Source organism: Condylura cristata, unplaced genomic scaffold, assembly GCF_000260355.1.
Source record: "Condylura cristata isolate star-nosed mole 26May11 unplaced genomic scaffold, ConCri1.0 scaffold00011, whole genome shotgun sequence".
In the NCBI taxonomy this organism is placed as follows: Eukaryota; Metazoa; Chordata; class Mammalia; order Eulipotyphla; family Talpidae; genus Condylura; species Condylura cristata.
In genome coordinates this window covers 39,902,590-39,920,845 of record NW_004567112.1, presented here as the reverse complement: position 1 = coordinate 39,920,845, position 18,256 = coordinate 39,902,590, and the positions used below count along the sequence as shown (strand labels likewise).

The 18,256-nt window shown below is 44.8% G+C and overlaps 1 protein-coding gene across 2 annotated transcripts in view; it reads left to right on the top strand.

The window, feature by feature from the left end:
* The first annotated feature begins 11,731 nt into the window (after positions 1–11,731).
* STOX1 (storkhead box 1) overlaps positions 11,732–18,256 on the top strand; it is a 48,777-nt gene continuing 42,252 nt past the window's right edge. Inside the window, exon 1 of one of the 2 annotated variants that reach the window (XM_004680829.2) lies at positions 11,732–12,079. In XM_004680829.2, the coding sequence (XP_004680886.1) occupies positions 11,770–12,079 (310 nt within the window). In that variant the 5' untranslated portion in view covers positions 11,732–11,769. The remainder of the gene's footprint in view (positions 12,080–18,256) is intronic. The other variant, XM_004680831.2, reaches the window with a different exon arrangement.

Genomic DNA, 18,256 nt, shown 5'->3' with positions numbered 1-18,256 from the left:
TGGAATGGGAAGGAATAGGATCAGCTGAAGCAAAGTTCCTTTTGCTTATGATTTAGATTTCCTGATTCTTTTATGGAAAAAGATATTAACCAGATATGTGGAATTAAGATTAGTTTTCTCACAGGAAACAAAGATATTTTAATATTGTTTTTGTTAAATACTAATAATCTTTTTTAAAATTTGGTTTTTGGGGGCACCTCCCTGGTGGTATAAACAGTTAAGCACAGCACTATGAAGTTATCCATAGCCACTATAGCACAAGTTTGATCCCCATGCAGGGAGGTGACTCACATGGCACATCAGATCTCTCCTGGCTGCTCCCCTCAGCAGCCTGTTTCAGTCAATCCACCAGTTCTGCTCCCCACTCTGTCCCTGATGAGCCCTCTTACCCCCTACACCTCTGGCCTGTACCCCAGTCCTTATATACGTAAATACAAAAATCTGTTTAAAAATTGTTTTTCCCTGAGGTAACATTGGGGTATCCCCATCAGGTATTACCACCACAGTGCAGCCACTACCACTGGCCCACACTCTACCACCACAGGGCATTATGTCTCCCTTCTCCCCTCCATCCCTCTTCTGCTCCTTCCCAATCCCAACCATTCCCCTTGCTGTCTCAGTTCTGTAGTCAGCTATGGGGTTAGTTTCTCAGTTTGTCTTTACCTGACTATTAATTTATTTATTTTATAATCCACTGACTATTGATAGCATCTGGTATTTATCTTTCTCATTCTGACTCATTTCAGTTAGCATTATCCAGTTTTTAAGATTTCTTTATTTATGCATACAGAACTGGGGTACAAGCCAGAGGTGCAGGGGTACTATCTTCATAGTACTTCGCTTTCGCCCACTGCACCACCAGCATTATCCTTTCAAGCTCCATCCATGTTGCCATAAATGTCAGGAGAACTCCTTAAAGTTTTTAATGTGAATCTTTGCTCTACTATGAAAAACGGTGTCACAACTTCTGATAGCAAAGCCTTCTAACCTTCTAACCTTGTTTGAAGTCTCATACCACTTCTTTCTGGTTTTCCAGGACTATTCTCTCTCTCTGTTTGGGTGGGTGAATAGAGGAAACATACCAAGTTTATTAGAAAACAAACAATTTCTTGGGCCTCCCCGGTGGCAGAGGGATTCCATCTCAACAAAGTCCCGGGAGGTGACCCACATACGGTGCAGCAGACCTCTCCTGTCTTGCCCACTGCTCCCCTCAGCAGTGCATTTCAGTCAAGCTGCCTCTTTTGTTCCCCACAGTCTCTGGTGAATCCTCTCACCTCTTCCACATCTGACCTACACTCCAGTTCTTCTATGCAAAAAATACATAAAATTATAAATTCTTAATTGCAAAAAAAAAAGGAGGAAACAATTTTCTCCCTCGAAGGTAGTATTTAATACACAGTAGAATACTACTCACTTATTTAAAAAGTGAGATTTGGGGGTCTCTCTGGTAACGCAGGGGTTAAAATCTCTGTGCTATCAGCACTGAGAATCTAAAGCCGCTTCTGCATGAATTCGATTCCACCTGCCCCGGAGGTGACCACATGGCTGGCAGACCTCTCCTGACCCGCCTGCTGCTCCCCTCAGCAGTGTACTTCGTCTATCTGCCTGTTCTGTTCCCCACTCTGTCTCTGGTGAAGCCTCTCGCCGCCCCTGAGCCTCTGGCCTGTACCCCAGTTCTGTATGCACAAATAAATCTTAAAAAAAAAAAAAAAATCTCTGTGCTATCAAGCATAGTGACATACATTTGAGGAGGAATGAACCTATATCACCAAGACATATACAGTTGTAGTATACCAATACTCACTCAAGAAAATGAATAATTAAAAAGAGGAAACAATTTTGAAATGTTATTTTTACATGCTAATGTTTTTGTGTCTTTTGGGAAACTGTATTTTATAAACACTCTGCTCTAGAGGTACCTTATTATAAGAGTAGTAACTGAGGGGTAATAGACATTTCTACTGAGCAGAAAAGAAAATCACTCAACAACTTATTCAGCATACTGGTAAGTCCATGTTTTCAAGGCAGAGGCACTTTAAAAGAATATTAATATTTTCATAAGGCACATTGCATGTGTCTCTTCATTGGTTCTTTTGTTAAAGTCAGTTATCCAGTCTATGTTCAAAATTCTCAATTTGTCTTACATTTGCTTGGTTCAGATCCAGGTAAGGCACATTTTCCAGTGTACACAGTGACATGTCTCATTATCCTAATTTATGTTCTTTCCTCCCCCACTTTTCTTTTTGTCATGAATTTGTTACAAAGCTCTAATGAATTTTGAAAGATTTTATTTTGCAAAACTATTTGAACTAATGAGAATGTTTCCTTTATTTTTTGTTCTCATTATTATTCAAAGCAATCCCTTGAATTTAGCTGGCTCAATAAGTATTTTTGTTGTTGTATTATAAAGTTTCATGTTTTATTTGGCTCCTTGGTAGAATATTGCATGAAATACCTTTGTTTAGTCCTAAACCAGGATTGGCTGATACTGGCTTGAATCTATTTTTCTAGAATCATACTTTTGTTCTTTACCACTTTGTTCAGAAGAAACATTTTCTCTCACTTAGGAGCAGAACTGTGGGGGGGAGTCTAGAGGAGGTGTAGGAGTAAAACATAATCCTGAATTCTTGCTGTTAAATAGCTTAAATAACAGGTAACAGGTAGATGGTGAGAAAGGGAAAAGCAACAGTGTGTTTCCCAATCCAGGACGATGTGACAATGTCAGCATGTGAGGGAGATGATTTAGCATCTTTCCTCCCCTTCCAACATAAAAAAAAAAATAACAAAACATGGCGAAGAGGGATTCCTAACTTGAAGGCAGGGTGTGTGTGTGTGTGTGTGTGTGTGTGTGTGTGTGTGTGAGTGGGGCGGGGTGGTGAGTAAGCTCACTAGAAACAGAGTTCCTTTGAGATCTGGCACCTGGAGTGAGGCCAGCTCATTTTTGGTGGGATTTGCATGTAAATAGTGGGTTATGAGGCCCAGCTTTACACCCTCTGCTGTAATAAAGTGAAGAGAAGTGTTTTCTCCTTTAAAATCCTGAAACTGTATTTGGCATCTTGCCTCAGGCCTACCCAGTTCTCCACTTCCCTCTCTCTCTCCTTTCTTTCGTGTCAGGAAAGAAGTAATCTGATTCTCCATGTTTCAAATAATCAGAATTCTGTCCACTTGTTCTGGCTTTAGGGCCTTCTCTCACAGGCTTTTTCTGATAGGCTGGTATTCCCATTTTCTTTCTTGAAGTAATTTTTTCCAGGTCTGAGACCTAACCCCCTGACCCCGAGCTTAATGGGGTGGTGGAGTGATGGGGTCTCCTCATTGTGGTTAGAGAGCGTATTGGCTTTAATGTTCCAGTGCAGCAAAGCCAGCTGCCTTGATTTCTTTTTAGCTAAAAGTTACCCGGGTCTTTTTTTATTGTAGAAATTTTGGAAAGTATAAGAAAGCTCAAAGAAAGTAATAAAAAGTGCCTTAATCACACCATCTAGAAATAGCTTCTATTAACATGAAGATAATTATTCCAGTTCCCCCCTACTCAAACAAAAATGGGATTATGGGATATTTAAAATGCTTTCTGTGTTAGTTTCTTTAGTGAAGTGGACAGGGACAGAGTGACAGGAAGCTTATACTGCCCCTGACAAAGACCCTCCTTGATTGACCTTTAGTTGGGCTCCTCTGAACCCTTTTCTGACTAGGGTTGACCTTGCCTGCCCAGCCCAGTGTTTGCAAAAATCTTGCTAAATCACTTAAGACTCTCCCCCTCTCCCTTTGCTATCTGGTTATCGTTCAAATTGAACCCAGGTCTTCATGCCTCATCTTCGGTGTATAAATCCTTGACCTGCCTTTAGCAATAAGTCCCCAACCTTTGTCTTCCATTGATAATTTTCTATCTGCTCATTCCCTCATTTTACTCACTGGCAAAAATCCATTGCTTCTTTGCTATCTTTGTTTTTAGCCTGTCTTTTTTTTTTTTTTTTTAAGCCTGTCTTTTAAAAGAAGATTTATTTTTATTTTTTTTATGCATACAAGAACTGGAGTGTAGGCCAGAGGTTCTTAGGGGTGGGCAGTGAGAGGATTCACCAGAGACAGAGTGGGGAGCAGAACAGCCAGATCTACTGAAATATACTGCTAAGGAGAGCAGCAGGCAGGACAGGACAGGTCTGCTGTGCCATGTGGGTCACCTCCCTGGCCAGGGATTGAAACCGTGCTGCAGTGGCTGGTGATAGTTTCATAGTGTTGAGACCTAATTAATCCCTTATGCCACTGGGGAGCCTCTGCAGTAGTCTTGAATAAACTCTTCCTTATCACCTTAAGAAGAATGAGAATATCTTTTCTGAACCCCTTCTCACATCAAACCATGCGGTTTCTAGCATTTATCTTATTAGTATTTCAGATAAGGATTTTTTTTCCCATTGGGTATTTGTTTGTTGGCCCATGGCCACGGGGAACATAAAAAAGTAAATTGTTTAAAGGAAACTCAGAATCAGCCTTGGGGATACCTGGCTCTGCTTTGGATCTTTTAGTAACTCACTAGACTCAATGACTGTTTAGACTACATCAGGTCTCATTCAGTTTGGCATGAGAGTGGATCTGTAGAATCATGAAGCTGAGAGGAAACTAAGAAATCATTCAAGTGGGTTAAGTATTTTTATTCTTGTTTTGCAGATAAAGTTATTAACAACTGGCGTTCAATGTCCTCCCCCTGTCCTTCCCTCCTTTCCGCTATCTTTTGAGTCAACACAATTGCTAAGAAAACCCTTGCATTTTCCCTTTGAGACAAAAAAAAAAAAAAAAAAAAAAAAAAAGGTGTTGTAGAAGTGGCAGTGGTCATAAAAAAAGGAACAGACTCTGGGTTAAGGCACAGTACCATGAAGCTACCTGCAGCCCACCGCAGCAGAGTTCGATCCCTGGCCAGGGAGCTGACCCATATGGCACAGTGGACCTCTCCTGTCTCATCTGCTGCTCCCTTCAGCAATGTATTTCAGTAGATCTGCCTATTCTGCTCCCTGCTCTGTCTCTGGTGAATCGTCTCACACCCTCTGCACCTCTGGCCTGTATCCCAGCTTTTGTATGCATAAATAAATAAATCTTTAAGAAATAAAATGGAACAGAGGTAGAAAATGCTTTCTACAATAGCCTGAAGCCTCAGAGCTTGATTTTCTGAGTTCATGGGAAGAAGCTTTTCAGCCTAATGAATTTTGGTGTGGAAAAAATTTTGAGTTGGTTAATCCAAACATCATTCTCGGTAGAATATGTTTGCTGTAAATAGATTCCAGAGAAAGCACCAAAAATCCAGCTGCCTGGGTATGGAGGTTTGGTTGTACCTATTCCTTGGGGCTTTGCCCTGGACATTGACTGTTGGGTAATCAGGTCTTTCTGTGATTCACCCTCAAAACAAAAATGTTTTGTGTGTGGTGATACCAGGTGAATAAGAAAGAAACAAAAACATGGTGATTTGCACCAAATACTAGTTAAATTGGATTTTAATCAGGTGGAACAAATCTATGGTCAAGGCATTGGACTCTGGGTTGGGTTACAGGCATTACTCAGACAGGGACCCGGCCCTCAACGAATCTCAGGTCACCTAATGAGACAGGTAACTAAATATTATAGCCCTTAACACACATGTATTATAAAAGGGTTAACAATGTGTTCCAAGAGCAGATTAAATCTTCCTGGATGTGTCACAGACTTTATGAGCTGGGCTTTGTAGGATACCACCTGGTGGAAAGAGGAAAGGCCTTCTAGGCAGAGGGAACAATGTGAACAGACTTGTGAGCGTCTGTTTGGGAAAGTGTGTAATTTGGGAGAGCTGGAACATAAAATCCTCAATGTGAATTGGAGAATATAAGGGTGACAATGTAGATGAAACTAGAAAGATGTCTTTAACCAAGTGTGAAGTACATTGAATGCTTTCCTTAAGACACACTAGGCAGAGGTGAGCATAAAGATCGAGTTTATCTTCTGTAGCTATAACGTAGCAGTGTGCATTGTTCAGATTGGGTGAATGTTGTGAAGATTAAAGTCTCCACAAAAATGTGATAATTGGAGATACAATATATGTGCCCCTTCAACAGTGACTTGGATTCATTTTCTTTGCTGCAGTGGTATTATCTGAGCAGGAATTTCTGGTCTGACAAGGTGGGCAAGGGAGGGAGCATCTGGAAATAGGAGAGAAGAAAAGGGAAGTATATTGTTTAGCAATTGTTTACTCAGGAGGAAATATACTGAATGATTGTTATCCTATTTTTCAAAATGACCAGAGCTAATCTATTAATGTTCTGTTGTATTTTTTTAAAGAATTGTTTATTTGTGCATACAAAACTAGGGTACAGGCCAGAGCTGTGGGGTGGGGGGGAGGATTCACCAGAGACAGAGTGAGGAGCAGAACAGGAAGATGGACTGAAATACACTGCTGAGGGGAGCAGCAGACAGGTCAGGAGAGGTCTGCCATGCCATGTACAGTGTCTGGATAGCTTTTACTGGTTGGGCCAGGAGGAAGGGCCCGCCCTGTTGTATGCATAAGCCTTCCTTTCATGCTGATTTTATTCCTTTCTTTACAAATAACTGTCATCACCAATTGCTTAAATACTCTTCCAGAGATTTTCCAGAAGTACATGAATATTACCCACTTTTTTTTTTAACATGAATGGTTGCTCTAGCATACTAGATATACTATTCTACTTATTTACCTTTTACTTAAAAATACATCTGAGGGGCTCTCTCTGGTGGCACAACGGGTTAAAGCACAACATTATGAAGCTCTCTGAAGCCACTGCAGCTTGAGTTCCATCCCCAGCCAGGGAGATGACCCACATGGTGTGGCAGACCTCTCCTGTCCCACCCGCTGCTCCCCTCAGCAGTGTAGTTTGTTGATCAGCCTGTTTTGTTCCCCACTCTGTCTCTGGTGAATCTTCTCACCCACTGCACCTCTGGCCTGTACCCCAGTTCTATATGCATAAATAAATAAGTTAAAAAAAATACATCTGAGGGCCTCCCTGTTGGCACAAGGGGTAAAGTCTCAGCACTGTGAAGCTATCCACAGCTGCTGCAGTGAGTTCTATCCTCCACCAGGGAGGTGACCCACACAGCACAGCAGACCTTTCAGTCAGTTCACCTGTTCTGCTCTCCACTCTCTCTGGTGAGTCCTCTAAACCCCACATATCTGCACCCTGGCCTATACCCCAGTTCTTGTATGCATAAAAAAATAATAAACATAAAGAATTAATCTGGAATATTATTTAGCATCAGTACAAAAAGTTCTGTCTCAGTCTTTTTGTTGTTTTTCCTCATGCCTTTTTCTTTTTTTGATCTTTTTAAATTTACCTCTTTTTTTTTGGTGGTTGTATTTTTTTGTCTGTCTCAATTTTTTAACGACTGCTTAGATTTATATGTAATGTTAGACTACTTTGTTTTTTCTCAGGTACAGAACCCACTGAAAATACAGAATATTAAAAAAAAATCCCAGTTTTTAGATGTCTTTTCTTTTTTACTTTTGATGAAGATTTATTATTTGGTGTTCGATTAGCCAGAGGGATACCATGCTCTTCTTTTTAAAATTATTTATTTATTTATGTTGAGGTAACATTTGTCTACATTTTTACTTGGATTTTAGAAGTACATGATCCCTTTCCAGCGCTGTGACCAAAGTGTCCCCCCACCGATCACATGGAGTTCACCACAATAGTCCACCACAATAGTCCATTGTGTTCTCTCCCCACTTCATTTTCAGACTTCTTAGTTTACTGTTCAGTTGAACCACTCTGCCTCTTTAAGAGGAGGATGATACCAAATCTATCCTCTAACCATCTGTGTGTCTGGCCTGCAGAAAGCAGACCAAAGGTGAAAAGACCTTGAGATGTTCCTGTTTCTCTGGTTTTGCCAAATAATACAAAACCATTCTGTTTGGAGAGTGATAGCATCTCATTTTAAGATCTGTTTCATTTTATGAGAGTTTGGGAATATTTGATGGGTGAGGTGGCTCATCCTTTCCGAAAACAAGTGGATAAGTATTTGGATGTCACTAAAAATTTCCTCTTTGTATTTCCCCCCCTTCTTTCATTCATTGAACTCACTGAAGTAAAATAAAAGAAAATTTGCACATATGAACAAAAGTTTCCATTGCCTAAGACAATTCATCTTCATTTGTTTTTTTCTTTCTTTTGTCACTGTATTTTAATTTGGGAGAGTTCTACTTTGTAAATTCAGCTCACATACTATCACAGTCAGGGTTACCTCACAGTATGGACGCAGGTACAGTCCTGCTAGTGAGAGTGTGACTGCCTCTGTATACTTCCAGTTTAAATTATGAGAGAGAATCAAGCTCAGAGCCAGGCCGCAGGGCCAGTAGTCAGGGCCATAGTTTCCTTGCCCCTCTTCTAACCAAGTATGGGATTTCTCTTTGGAGAGTTATAGTATCTCATTTAACTTTTTTTTTAAGGTTTATTTATTTATGCATACAGAACTGGTGTACAGGTTAGAGGTGTAGGGGTGAGTGAATTCACCAGAGACAGAGTGGGGAGCAAGAAGGCCGACTGATGAAGTACACTGCTGAGGGGAGCAGCGGACGGGTCAGGAGAAGTCTGCGGTGACATGTGGTCACCTCCGGGGCAGGCCAGGATGGAACTCATGCTGAGGTGGCTTTAGCTTCTTAGTGCTGTGCTTTAACCCGCTGCGCCACCAGGGAGGGCCTTCATTTAACTTTTAAGACCAGTTTCATTTTATGAGAATTTGGGAATATTTAGGGGAAGGAGTAGCTGATCATCTATAAGCTTTGTTCCCACAGGCAAGCAGCCTGAATCTCTAAGCTTTGTTTCTCTTATGGAAGATGGGTTTAATAATAGCATCCCTTTCAGAGAGTTGGTTTTGAGAGTACAATCACATTACCTGTCTACGACTCTTAGTACAGTTCTAGACACAGTGTGCTGAGAGTAAATGGAAATTATCATCATCCTGATTATTAAAGGAAAGATATGGAGATAAAAACCATAGTTCTCCAGCATGGGGAACCCAGGTAAGTCATCCTTGATCCTTAAGGTGAGTGCCCTGAGAACTAGGAGGAGGATAAACATTGCCCTCCATGTGGAGATTATACAGGTGTACAGGTTTATTTCATTTGAGCACTCTGCTGTATTTAACCTTCTATCTGTCAGGTCAGACTTCAAATGTGAGAGTGCCGATTCACATTTGCATGTTTATTTGAATTGGAAACTATTGCAGACATTTATCATAAAGAAGCCTGACTCTACTTCTTATCACAAAGGTTGATGAGTAATGTCATTTCATCTCAGTTATTTAGTTATAACATAGGTTGGGGATGGTGGGGTGCTGCAGGGGAGGAAATAGACTTCTAGCAGGTCCACTCTCTGTCTGGAGTTTGCAGTCTTCCTGTGTGTGCTGGGCTCTCTCAGTGCTCTGGTTTTCTCTAACCCAAAGTTGTTGGGCATGTTAGGGTCCTTGGTGTGTCTCGATTGTTCTAGTCTGAGCAAGTATGTGGGTGTGCGAGTGTGTCTCATGATGGAAGGCAGCCTGTCCAGGGTTGGTTTGTGCCTGTGCCCTCAGCTGCCTGAACAGGCCCCCTGGACTAATAGAATTTGGTTGGAAAAGTAATGAATAAAAAACCTTTACATTGTTTTAGGGCCTTTAGAAGTTTGATGCTTTTTTTTGTGACTGAAAATATTCTGTAAGAACTTAACACTTGTTTACATCAATTAGTGTACAGTAAACTTAGTTTTATTGTATGTAGTTTTGCATAAAGTTACAGAGTCCAAGCATGTATCTATCAGGTTTTACTGTAGTTGGGTGATGGGAAACATTTCTTTGTGGGAGGAGAGAACATTTTTTTTAAAGATTCATTTATTTATGCTTACAGAACTGGAGTACAGGCCAGAGGTGTGGGGGTGAGAGATTCACCAGACACAGAGTGGGGAGCAGAACAGGCAAATGTACTGAAATACACTGCTGAGGGGAGCAGCGGGTGGGTCAGAAGAGATCTACCATGGCATGTGGGTCAGCTCCCTGGGGATCGAACTGGTGCTTCAATGGCTTTGGAGAGCTTCACAATGTGGTGCTTTAACCCAGTGCACCAAGATAAGGGAGGGGCCTTATCTTGATTTTTTTTTTTTTAAGATTTATTTATTTGTGCATACAGAACTGGGGTACAGGCCAGAGGCTCAGGGGCAGTGAGAGGCTTCACCGGAGACAGAGTGGGGAACAGAACAGGCAGATCAACGAAGTACACTGTTGAGGGGAGCAGCGGGTGGGTCAGGAGAGGTCTGCCACACCATGTGGTCACCTCTGGGCAGGTGGGAATCGAACTCATGCGGAAGTGGCTTTAGCTTCTCAGTGCTGTGCTTTAACCCGCTGCGCCACCAGGGAGGGCCTACTTGATTTTTTAAGTAATTTTTTTCTTACATCATTGTAGTCCCCATAATTCTCCCACCACCATATCATCTGTGAACTACCACTGTATTTCCTTGTGTTCATGCGGGAGGTGGAGGACATTTCATTAAACCTTGTTGCAACTTCCTCACCGGTCAGGAAATAAAGATACTGGCAGTCGTTAACTCAGAGTTATGATATTAATGCCCCCAATATATTGCGTTCGATAAATTTTAGCTACTGTTATTTAAGAACAGCATCTATAATTTTTGGTCATAATAACTTGCTAGGAACAGAGTACATAGATCATCTGGAGTTGTCATAGGTGGAAAGTCTGGAGTGACCCCGTCTTGCCAACCACCTCTGCTCCCTCATACAGTGCAGTCAGCAATAACACGCTTTCTAACTACCCCCATGTCCCTGGAGGAGCACCGACTCAGTGTTCCATTCTCTGTCCCGCTGCATCTGAGTTGTCCCTCATGGTTCTAAGTCACTGGCTACAATCTGCTGTGACAGGTGACCACACGTCACCTTCACTTCTGCGGCAAAATGGTTTTTCGACTTTTCAGAATTTCCAGATCCAAGCCTGGGCTGAATGGCACGATTTTGCCATTGTGCCTCCCGGATGGGGAACACTTTATTTAAGTATGCAGGGCATCTTAAGGGCGAGACAAGATCCTAGAACCGCAGAAAAGTGCTGATGAAAAAGTCCTTCGAACTGAGTTCCAACCCCACATTTTATAGGACCTACACTGAGACTCAGAGAAAGGAAGTAACGTGTGTAAACGGAGGCAGACAAAGACTCAGACCTGGCTCTCAGGGCTCCCTGTTCTAGTGTTCACGACACCCAGAAAAGTCCCCCAGGGCATGGCTCCTTGAGAAGGACCCCCAAAGCAAGGGCGACAACGGCCACTCAAGTCATCTTGGCTCCAGGTACTCTTGGCTGTACAGTTTACGCCGCGTTTGGAAGCTGTTTGGTTCTAGTGGGGGTTGGGAGCTGCGGAGTACTCTCACGACTAAGAAAAGCCCCAACAAGGCCACGGCTGGGGAAAAGACAGGGACTCTGAGTTTCCAGGGAACTGGGAAGTGAAGGGGGTCGCAGAGCGAGGGGTGGCCGAGCCCTGGCCGGGGCATGAAGAATGGCCCAGGAGCTCAGCTTTAGCAACCCCCTGTTGGGCGCCTCGCGGCCGAGAGCAGTGGCCTCCGCAGAGTTGCGAGTCCCGCCCCACCCCTGGCCCCGCAGAATGCAGTCAACCCCGCCCCCTGGAGCCCCGTTTCCCCGGCAGCCGGCGCCGCGCGCAGTAAGCCGATCCCGCCTGCCCGGGTAGCGGCGCCTCCGACCGTCCGGGCTGCGCGGGACGATGCGGTAGGCGGCGAGCCCCGGGAGCCCGCAGCAGCATGGCCCCGTCGGTGCAGCTGGCGCCTGGCTCGCTGGCGCTGGTGCTGTGCAGGCTGGAGGCGCAGGAGGCGGCGGGGGGCGCGGAGGAGCCGGGGGGGCGCGCGGTGTTCCGCGCCTTCCGCCGGGCCAATACGCGCTGTTTCTGGAACTCGCGGCTGGCGCGCGCCGCCTCGCGGCTGGCCTTTCTGGGCTGGCTCCGGCGCGGGGTGCTGCTGGTGCACGCACCCCCGGCTTGTCTGCAGGTGCTGCGCGAAGCCTGGTGCCGTCGGGCGCTGCGCCCCCCGCGCGGCTTCCGCATCAGTGCGGTGGGTGAGTGCGGGGCCCAAAGCGGAGGGGAGCCCCGCGCGCGCCTGGACCACTGGGACGTCTGTAGTCCCCAGGCCCAACTCTGGGGGAGCGGGATTTGGGGGGAGAGGGGTGAAGGGCGTGGGAGACCTCTTAAACTCCAGTGACCGGAAGAGGTCCGACTTCTCAAGATACTCCCACCCGTTGGGGCTCTGGCGCGTCCTCGATCCCCAAGACCTGCTTGTCCGCTTCCCTGGCCAAACCCGGGTGTCTCAGTTCGCAGTCTTTCAGTCAAGGCACAACACAGGTTCTTTCTTGCTTGAAGGAACTTTCCAGGAAAAGGGACTTTGACCCGGGGAGCTAGAGCTACGGACAGGCGGTCTACTGTATTAGCTTGGGGGCCTGGGGGAGGGCGCGCTTAGGGGCACTCGGAGGGGTACACCAAGAACTGGCCAGAATCTGATCAGAATCAATTCTGAACTGGCTGCTGATTTTTTTTTTTCTTTTAAATTACGGGCTCGGAGTGGACAATAGTCTATGGTCTTCCAGTCTTGCTGTACTGGGTAGTGGGGTAGTGTAGTGGGCTTAGATCAGGTCCGAGCTGAAAGTCCTTAACTGCTTGGGGAAAAGAAATGACAAATGGCGCTCTGGACACATCCCATGCCATTAGCTTGTTTGAGAGAACCCCATCTTTCCAGTCTTTTCAGAGAATCCGTGGGTTAGAAAACAAGACAGGATGCTTTCCGCCACCCCACCCCCTTTCCCCCCTAGGTAAAATAGCTTCTCCTTTGAGCCACAAAACACTGCACCACTGAATGGTCCCTGACCCACACCGCTACAGCAGCTCCCTGTAACAGCTTAGTTTTGTGCGTGCATTTATATGAGGTCTTGAGGACCATCTGATGGTGCTGTTGACAAGTCACCACTTGTTCCAGCCCTGAATTTTGACTCCTACCAGGGAACCCTTTCTGTGTTAGTCCATAAATCCACCTCCTCTAGAGGAGGAGCAGCAAATTAAAAACAAACAAACAAATAAGAAAACATTTGTCTTAGTTGCCAGGGTGAAGAGAACAGGGCAGCAAGAAGCACTTGCTTAGGATGAGGTCGCCATATCCTGACAGCATAGTGAGGGAGGATCGTTGGCTTCTCACCTCCGTGCATGCCCATTCTGTCTGGAGTGTTGGGGCCTCATCCCTTCCTTTCCTTCCCTTAAAAGCAAAACCAGCTCATTACAAAGCCACATACATATATTTCATCTCCTTTTACTCACAGGAGTGAAGAAAATAGATGTCTGGCCCTGAAAGTATTGAGCCAAGTAGCCAAGCCAAAATTCTCACAGGGGAAGGGGTCTTTCAGACAGGCTGCATGAAAAACCCTTTTCATTTCTGTGTCCTCGGGTTTTCTGGTTTGAATTAGCAGTTGCATTCTCTGACCCCCCCTCCCCCTTTCAAAGATTGAGCATAGAGTATATTGCAGAGAGGGAGTGGATGGAGTGTGGGGGTCTAAACCTGAGGCTGAAATAAGAGAGGGCTTGTGCTGAGCTGGGGGCTGCCATGATGCCACTACCCGGGGTTCAGTGAGCTGTGGTGTGTGCTGCTTCCTCGGCTGGTCCTGTTTTCTGCCCTCTGAAAGGCACAATAGGCAAAATGAATGTGTCACCAGCTGGTGCAAGTCTTTGCCCACTAGGTCATGATGTCATACAAGTCAGGCAGGATGCAGTGAACCCTACATGTGTGACACTGTGCTCTTGACACTTGAATCACCATCCCAGGTCCCTCTGGGTCCCCTCTGGGCAGGAATGGTTGTGAGGTTTTTAGCAAAGCCCTGATTAGAATTTGGACAATTCAGTGGACTTTTGGAGAAGCAAGGTGGAGAAAGACCTTATTTGACACTGGTCAGTGGATGCAGCTGAGTAGGGACAGCTTGTTTTGAATAGGGTTGCTAATTACTAGTTTCGAAATCCTAGGGTCAGATCAAAGGAGAGAAGGCGTCAAGACAGCTCTTGTGCCATGTTAGGCACAAGATGGGGGGAAGTGGGGAAGGCACGAAGAATTGCCTTCCCCAAAGGAATCAGACACTGCTGTGGGCTTGCTTTCCTGAATGGGGCAACATTGGCTCTCAGAAGCTAAAATGGATCTCCAGGAAGGCACGGAACAGTTGAGCACCTATTTCATTCTTCTTGTTACTTTGTGGGAAAGAGCAGAGCACTAGAGAAAAAAAAAACACACAAAAGATCAATTTGATCAGATCATTTTGATCTCTTTGCTGTAGATTTTTAAAAAAAGGTTCACTTATTCCATGTAAAACCATTGGAGCTTAGAGGTTGTTGCTGGCCATCTCTGACAAAATGCAGAGACTAGAAGAAGCGCTATTTAAGGTCAGGCACCATAAGCTGTGCTTTCCTGGGCTTCTGGATCGAGGCTCTTGGATAACAATAGGAAGCTCCCGGGCCCAACAGATAGGAATAAGATTGAGACACAGGTACATATCTGCATTTAAGGCTTGTAAGAGCTTGTTTTCTCCAAGTTTTATGTCTTTTCTTCCCCTCTTCTTTTCTACCTCATCTTCCTGCTGTGAGAGAAAGAGTTGCAGGCTGAAAATATTTCCTTAGAAAGATGGGACATTATATCTTTAGCATAATAACCAGAACTCTTCTTTGTGCCCCAACCCAAAGTTTTTTTTTTTTTTTTTTATTAGCAAATGACATTAACAATTGAAAGGGGGTAAGCTTCGGAAGCTGGTGGAGACATCTGCTTACCAAGCGGAGCCTCTGCAGATGGCAGGGATGAGGACACCTGTATTTGTTTGGGTGAATCAGTTGTTATTCCAGGACCACACCTCGGAGGAGGTGAAAGGTTAATGATGGCTTCCTGGGGTAATGGAGGGAAGGCCACTTGACTAAACAAGTTTGCTCCCTTCTGAAGTTTATAGCTGAGCTGTTCCTGTTCTTTCAACCTTCCCCCACCCTCAACACCCTTCTTCCACCTTCGCCCTTTCTCGCTGAATAAAAATGCCTCAGCTTTTTTTCCTACTTCACGAATTCATTCATGTGTCAGGTACTCTTCTTCGTGATTTAGTACATCTTTCATTCCAAGTTGCATGTTCTCAGGAAGAAAATGGAGTCAGTCTGTTTCCTGCATATTCAGTTCCAGAGGGAATAGCATAGCGGGAGGTTAGGTTCTGGAAGGTGAATGGTTCACAGAGTCTTTTCTGTCTCAAGATGTGTGTAGTTTATTCCTTATTCCTTTGATTTAGTTGGCCAAAAGTTCCCTGGTGTGTGCTTTTGGGAGTTTCCTGAAATCTGGGCCTGTCAGGCTGGTGAAGAGGAGGAGAGGAGAGGATCTTCCCTCTGTTTCTCATCCCCTTCCTGCCTGCTTCCTGGGACATCTTGGAACACAGAGAGGTAGCAAGCGTCCTGGAGAAGTGAGTTACTAACTTATGCTAGTTGTGAATGACTGATTTCAGAGTCTGTTCTGGGGTCTGATGTGGGCCAGGAGGAATGGTTCAGGTGTACCTGGTAGCTGATGTTCTAAGAGTTGGGTAAGTCCCTGAAATGTCTGTCTCATCCTGTGGCTTAGGGAGTGGCCTGGGGGAAGATGTAGCAGTGGTGAGGAGTAGGGGTGCAGTAGGGCATCTTCCGTGGTTTAGCAGCTAGTGGAAATTTCAAGGTGAAACATTTAGTGAAACGCACAAGCCATTAGTGGACCATGTATGCTTTTTTAAAAAAAGAGTGTAACTCAAATTCCTAGCAAGATTTAGAATATTACCATTACTCTAAAAAGTTCCCTTTTATCCCTTCCCAGTCACTTTTGCTCCCACCCTCAGAAGGAACCACTGCTGGTTTTTAAAAAATTATGAATACAAGAACCTCAGTGTAGGCCAGAGGTATGGGTGGGCAGAGGTATGAGAAGATTCACCAGAGGCAGAGTAGGGAGTAGAACAGAGTAGGGAGTAGAACTAGAATACACTGCTGAGGGGAGCAGCAGGCGACACAAGAGAGGTCTGCTGCACCATGTGGGTCAGCTCCCTGGGTGGGGATCGAACTTGTGTTACAATGGCTGCGAATAGCTTGATAACACTGAAACTTAACCCCTTGCACCACCAGGGAGGCCCTAAAGTTTACTTTAAATAAATACTTCTAATAGCATTCAAAACCAAAAAGTTCTCAGGAACAAAAGAGCTATACACTAACAATTATAAGCACTGCTATGAGAAATTAAGAATACTTACATAAACAAAGAGATACAACATAGATTGTTAAGATATCAATTCTCCCCCAAATCATCCTAGTTTGTCTGAGATCAAGGGGATTCCCAAGATAGAAGATTATCATTACTAAAACCATGACAGTCTTAGGCAAACCAGGATGAATTTCTCCCAAAAAGAGACCCTATATCCACTAGCTATCTCTCCCCATTTTCCTAATCTCCCTCACCCCGTCAATCATTAACCCACCTTCTGTCTCTATAAATGTGCCTATTCTAGACATCTTGAAAATGGGCTATGTAATATGTGGTATTTTGCTTATGCATTCATGAGTGGATGGTTATTCGACTGTTTCCACTATGAATAATGCTGCTATGAACATTTCTGTCTGGATGTGTACTTTTATTCCTGGACAGGTCCCTTTTTTTGTTTGCTTTTGTGTTAATTTCTTGGGTTTATTAACACAGTAAATGGGCTCATGGGCTGGCTGTTTATTCTTTCGATGTGCAGCACAGCGTTGGGGCTGGTGACGAGGTGGCCAGCCCTGCTGCTCTATGCACAAAGCCTTTGCAGATCTGGGAGGAGACCTGGTGAGCTATCTCAGCACAGTAAGATTTGTTGCATATCAGCAGCACCTGGACATGGTTCGCCAGGAACTGGTGCCAGTGGTAGCAAGTGCCTTGCTTGCTTGATGCTCCCATGACCAGTGCTGAGCATCAAAATGTGGCCCTTGAACCTGATGCGCAGCCTGTTATCAGTGCCTCTGGGTCTCCACCACTTATGCTTAATTGTAGCCTATCAGTCTCCTTGGTGCCAGATAAACCTCTCCATCTTCTTTTTGTCCACCTGGGGTTTCCTGAGGTGCCTGAGGACAGCCATGATGCCAAGTGGGAGACAGCTGCCCTATAGCAGAGAGAAGATTCAAAAACAAGTATTAAACATCTAATATTTGCACACACTCTTTTTTGTGAACTTACTTACCCACCCACTCCCCCCAAAAGAGAAAAAAAATTAAGAGCAGTAAAAGCAAATTCTGAAGAAGAAAGAGGCACTTGAGGAAGAAAGCTGAAGGAACTGAGAAGCCTGAGGTGACAGGGCTCTCTGTTTTAGGCCTTCTCTTTGGCTTCCTCACCAAAATCCTCATCTGTGGTGACATTCTGGTACTTCCAGTGCTTAGAGACCATGTTGTTCATGCTGTTCTCAGCCTCAGTGAGCTTTCTCTCACCCATGCCCTTCCTGTTTACCTGTGGGGGAAGCTCTTCCCTCAGGACATGGAAGCAAACTGCTCTGAGTTGTGCTTGAAGAACTCCTGGAGGCTGTGCTGTTGCCAATGAAGGGGACCACCATCTTGAGGCCAGGGAACAGAGTGTTGCAGTCTTGACCTTTTGGGGGGGTCTGTTCTGTGAAGTAGCTTCTATTCATGTGCATGTTGAACATATGCTCATCTATTGCCTTCATGAACATCTGCCCACACAGAACAGCAGCATGGTGAACTGGTGGCCATCATGTTGTTGGTGTGGAAGACCTACTGAGTGAGTTTCCAGCACAGTAAAGACCCACTGATTTCCAGAATGGGCATGAAGAAATGGAGGCATGGAAAGGATACCATGTTGACTTCCAGCTGTGGAAGTCATTCTCTTGATGAGAAGTGGCTAACCCATAGAGACACGATCTTTTCTTTTTCCAGACAGATCTTGTTATCTCTTCAGTCTTTTCTATTATTAGCTTGATTATCTCTTTTCTTTTTTTTAAAGATTTATTTATCTTGGGCCCTCCCTGGTGGCACAGAGGGTTAAAGCACAGCACTAAGAAGCTTAAGCCACTTCTGCATGAGTTCGATCCCTGATCCCCTCCTGCCCTGAGGAGATCCACATGACTCGGCAGACCTCTCCTGACCCGCCAGCAGTGTACTTCGTCAATCTGCCTGTTCTGCTCCCCACTCTGTCCCTGGTGAATCCTCTCACCCTCTGCATCTCTGGCCTGTACCCCAGTTCT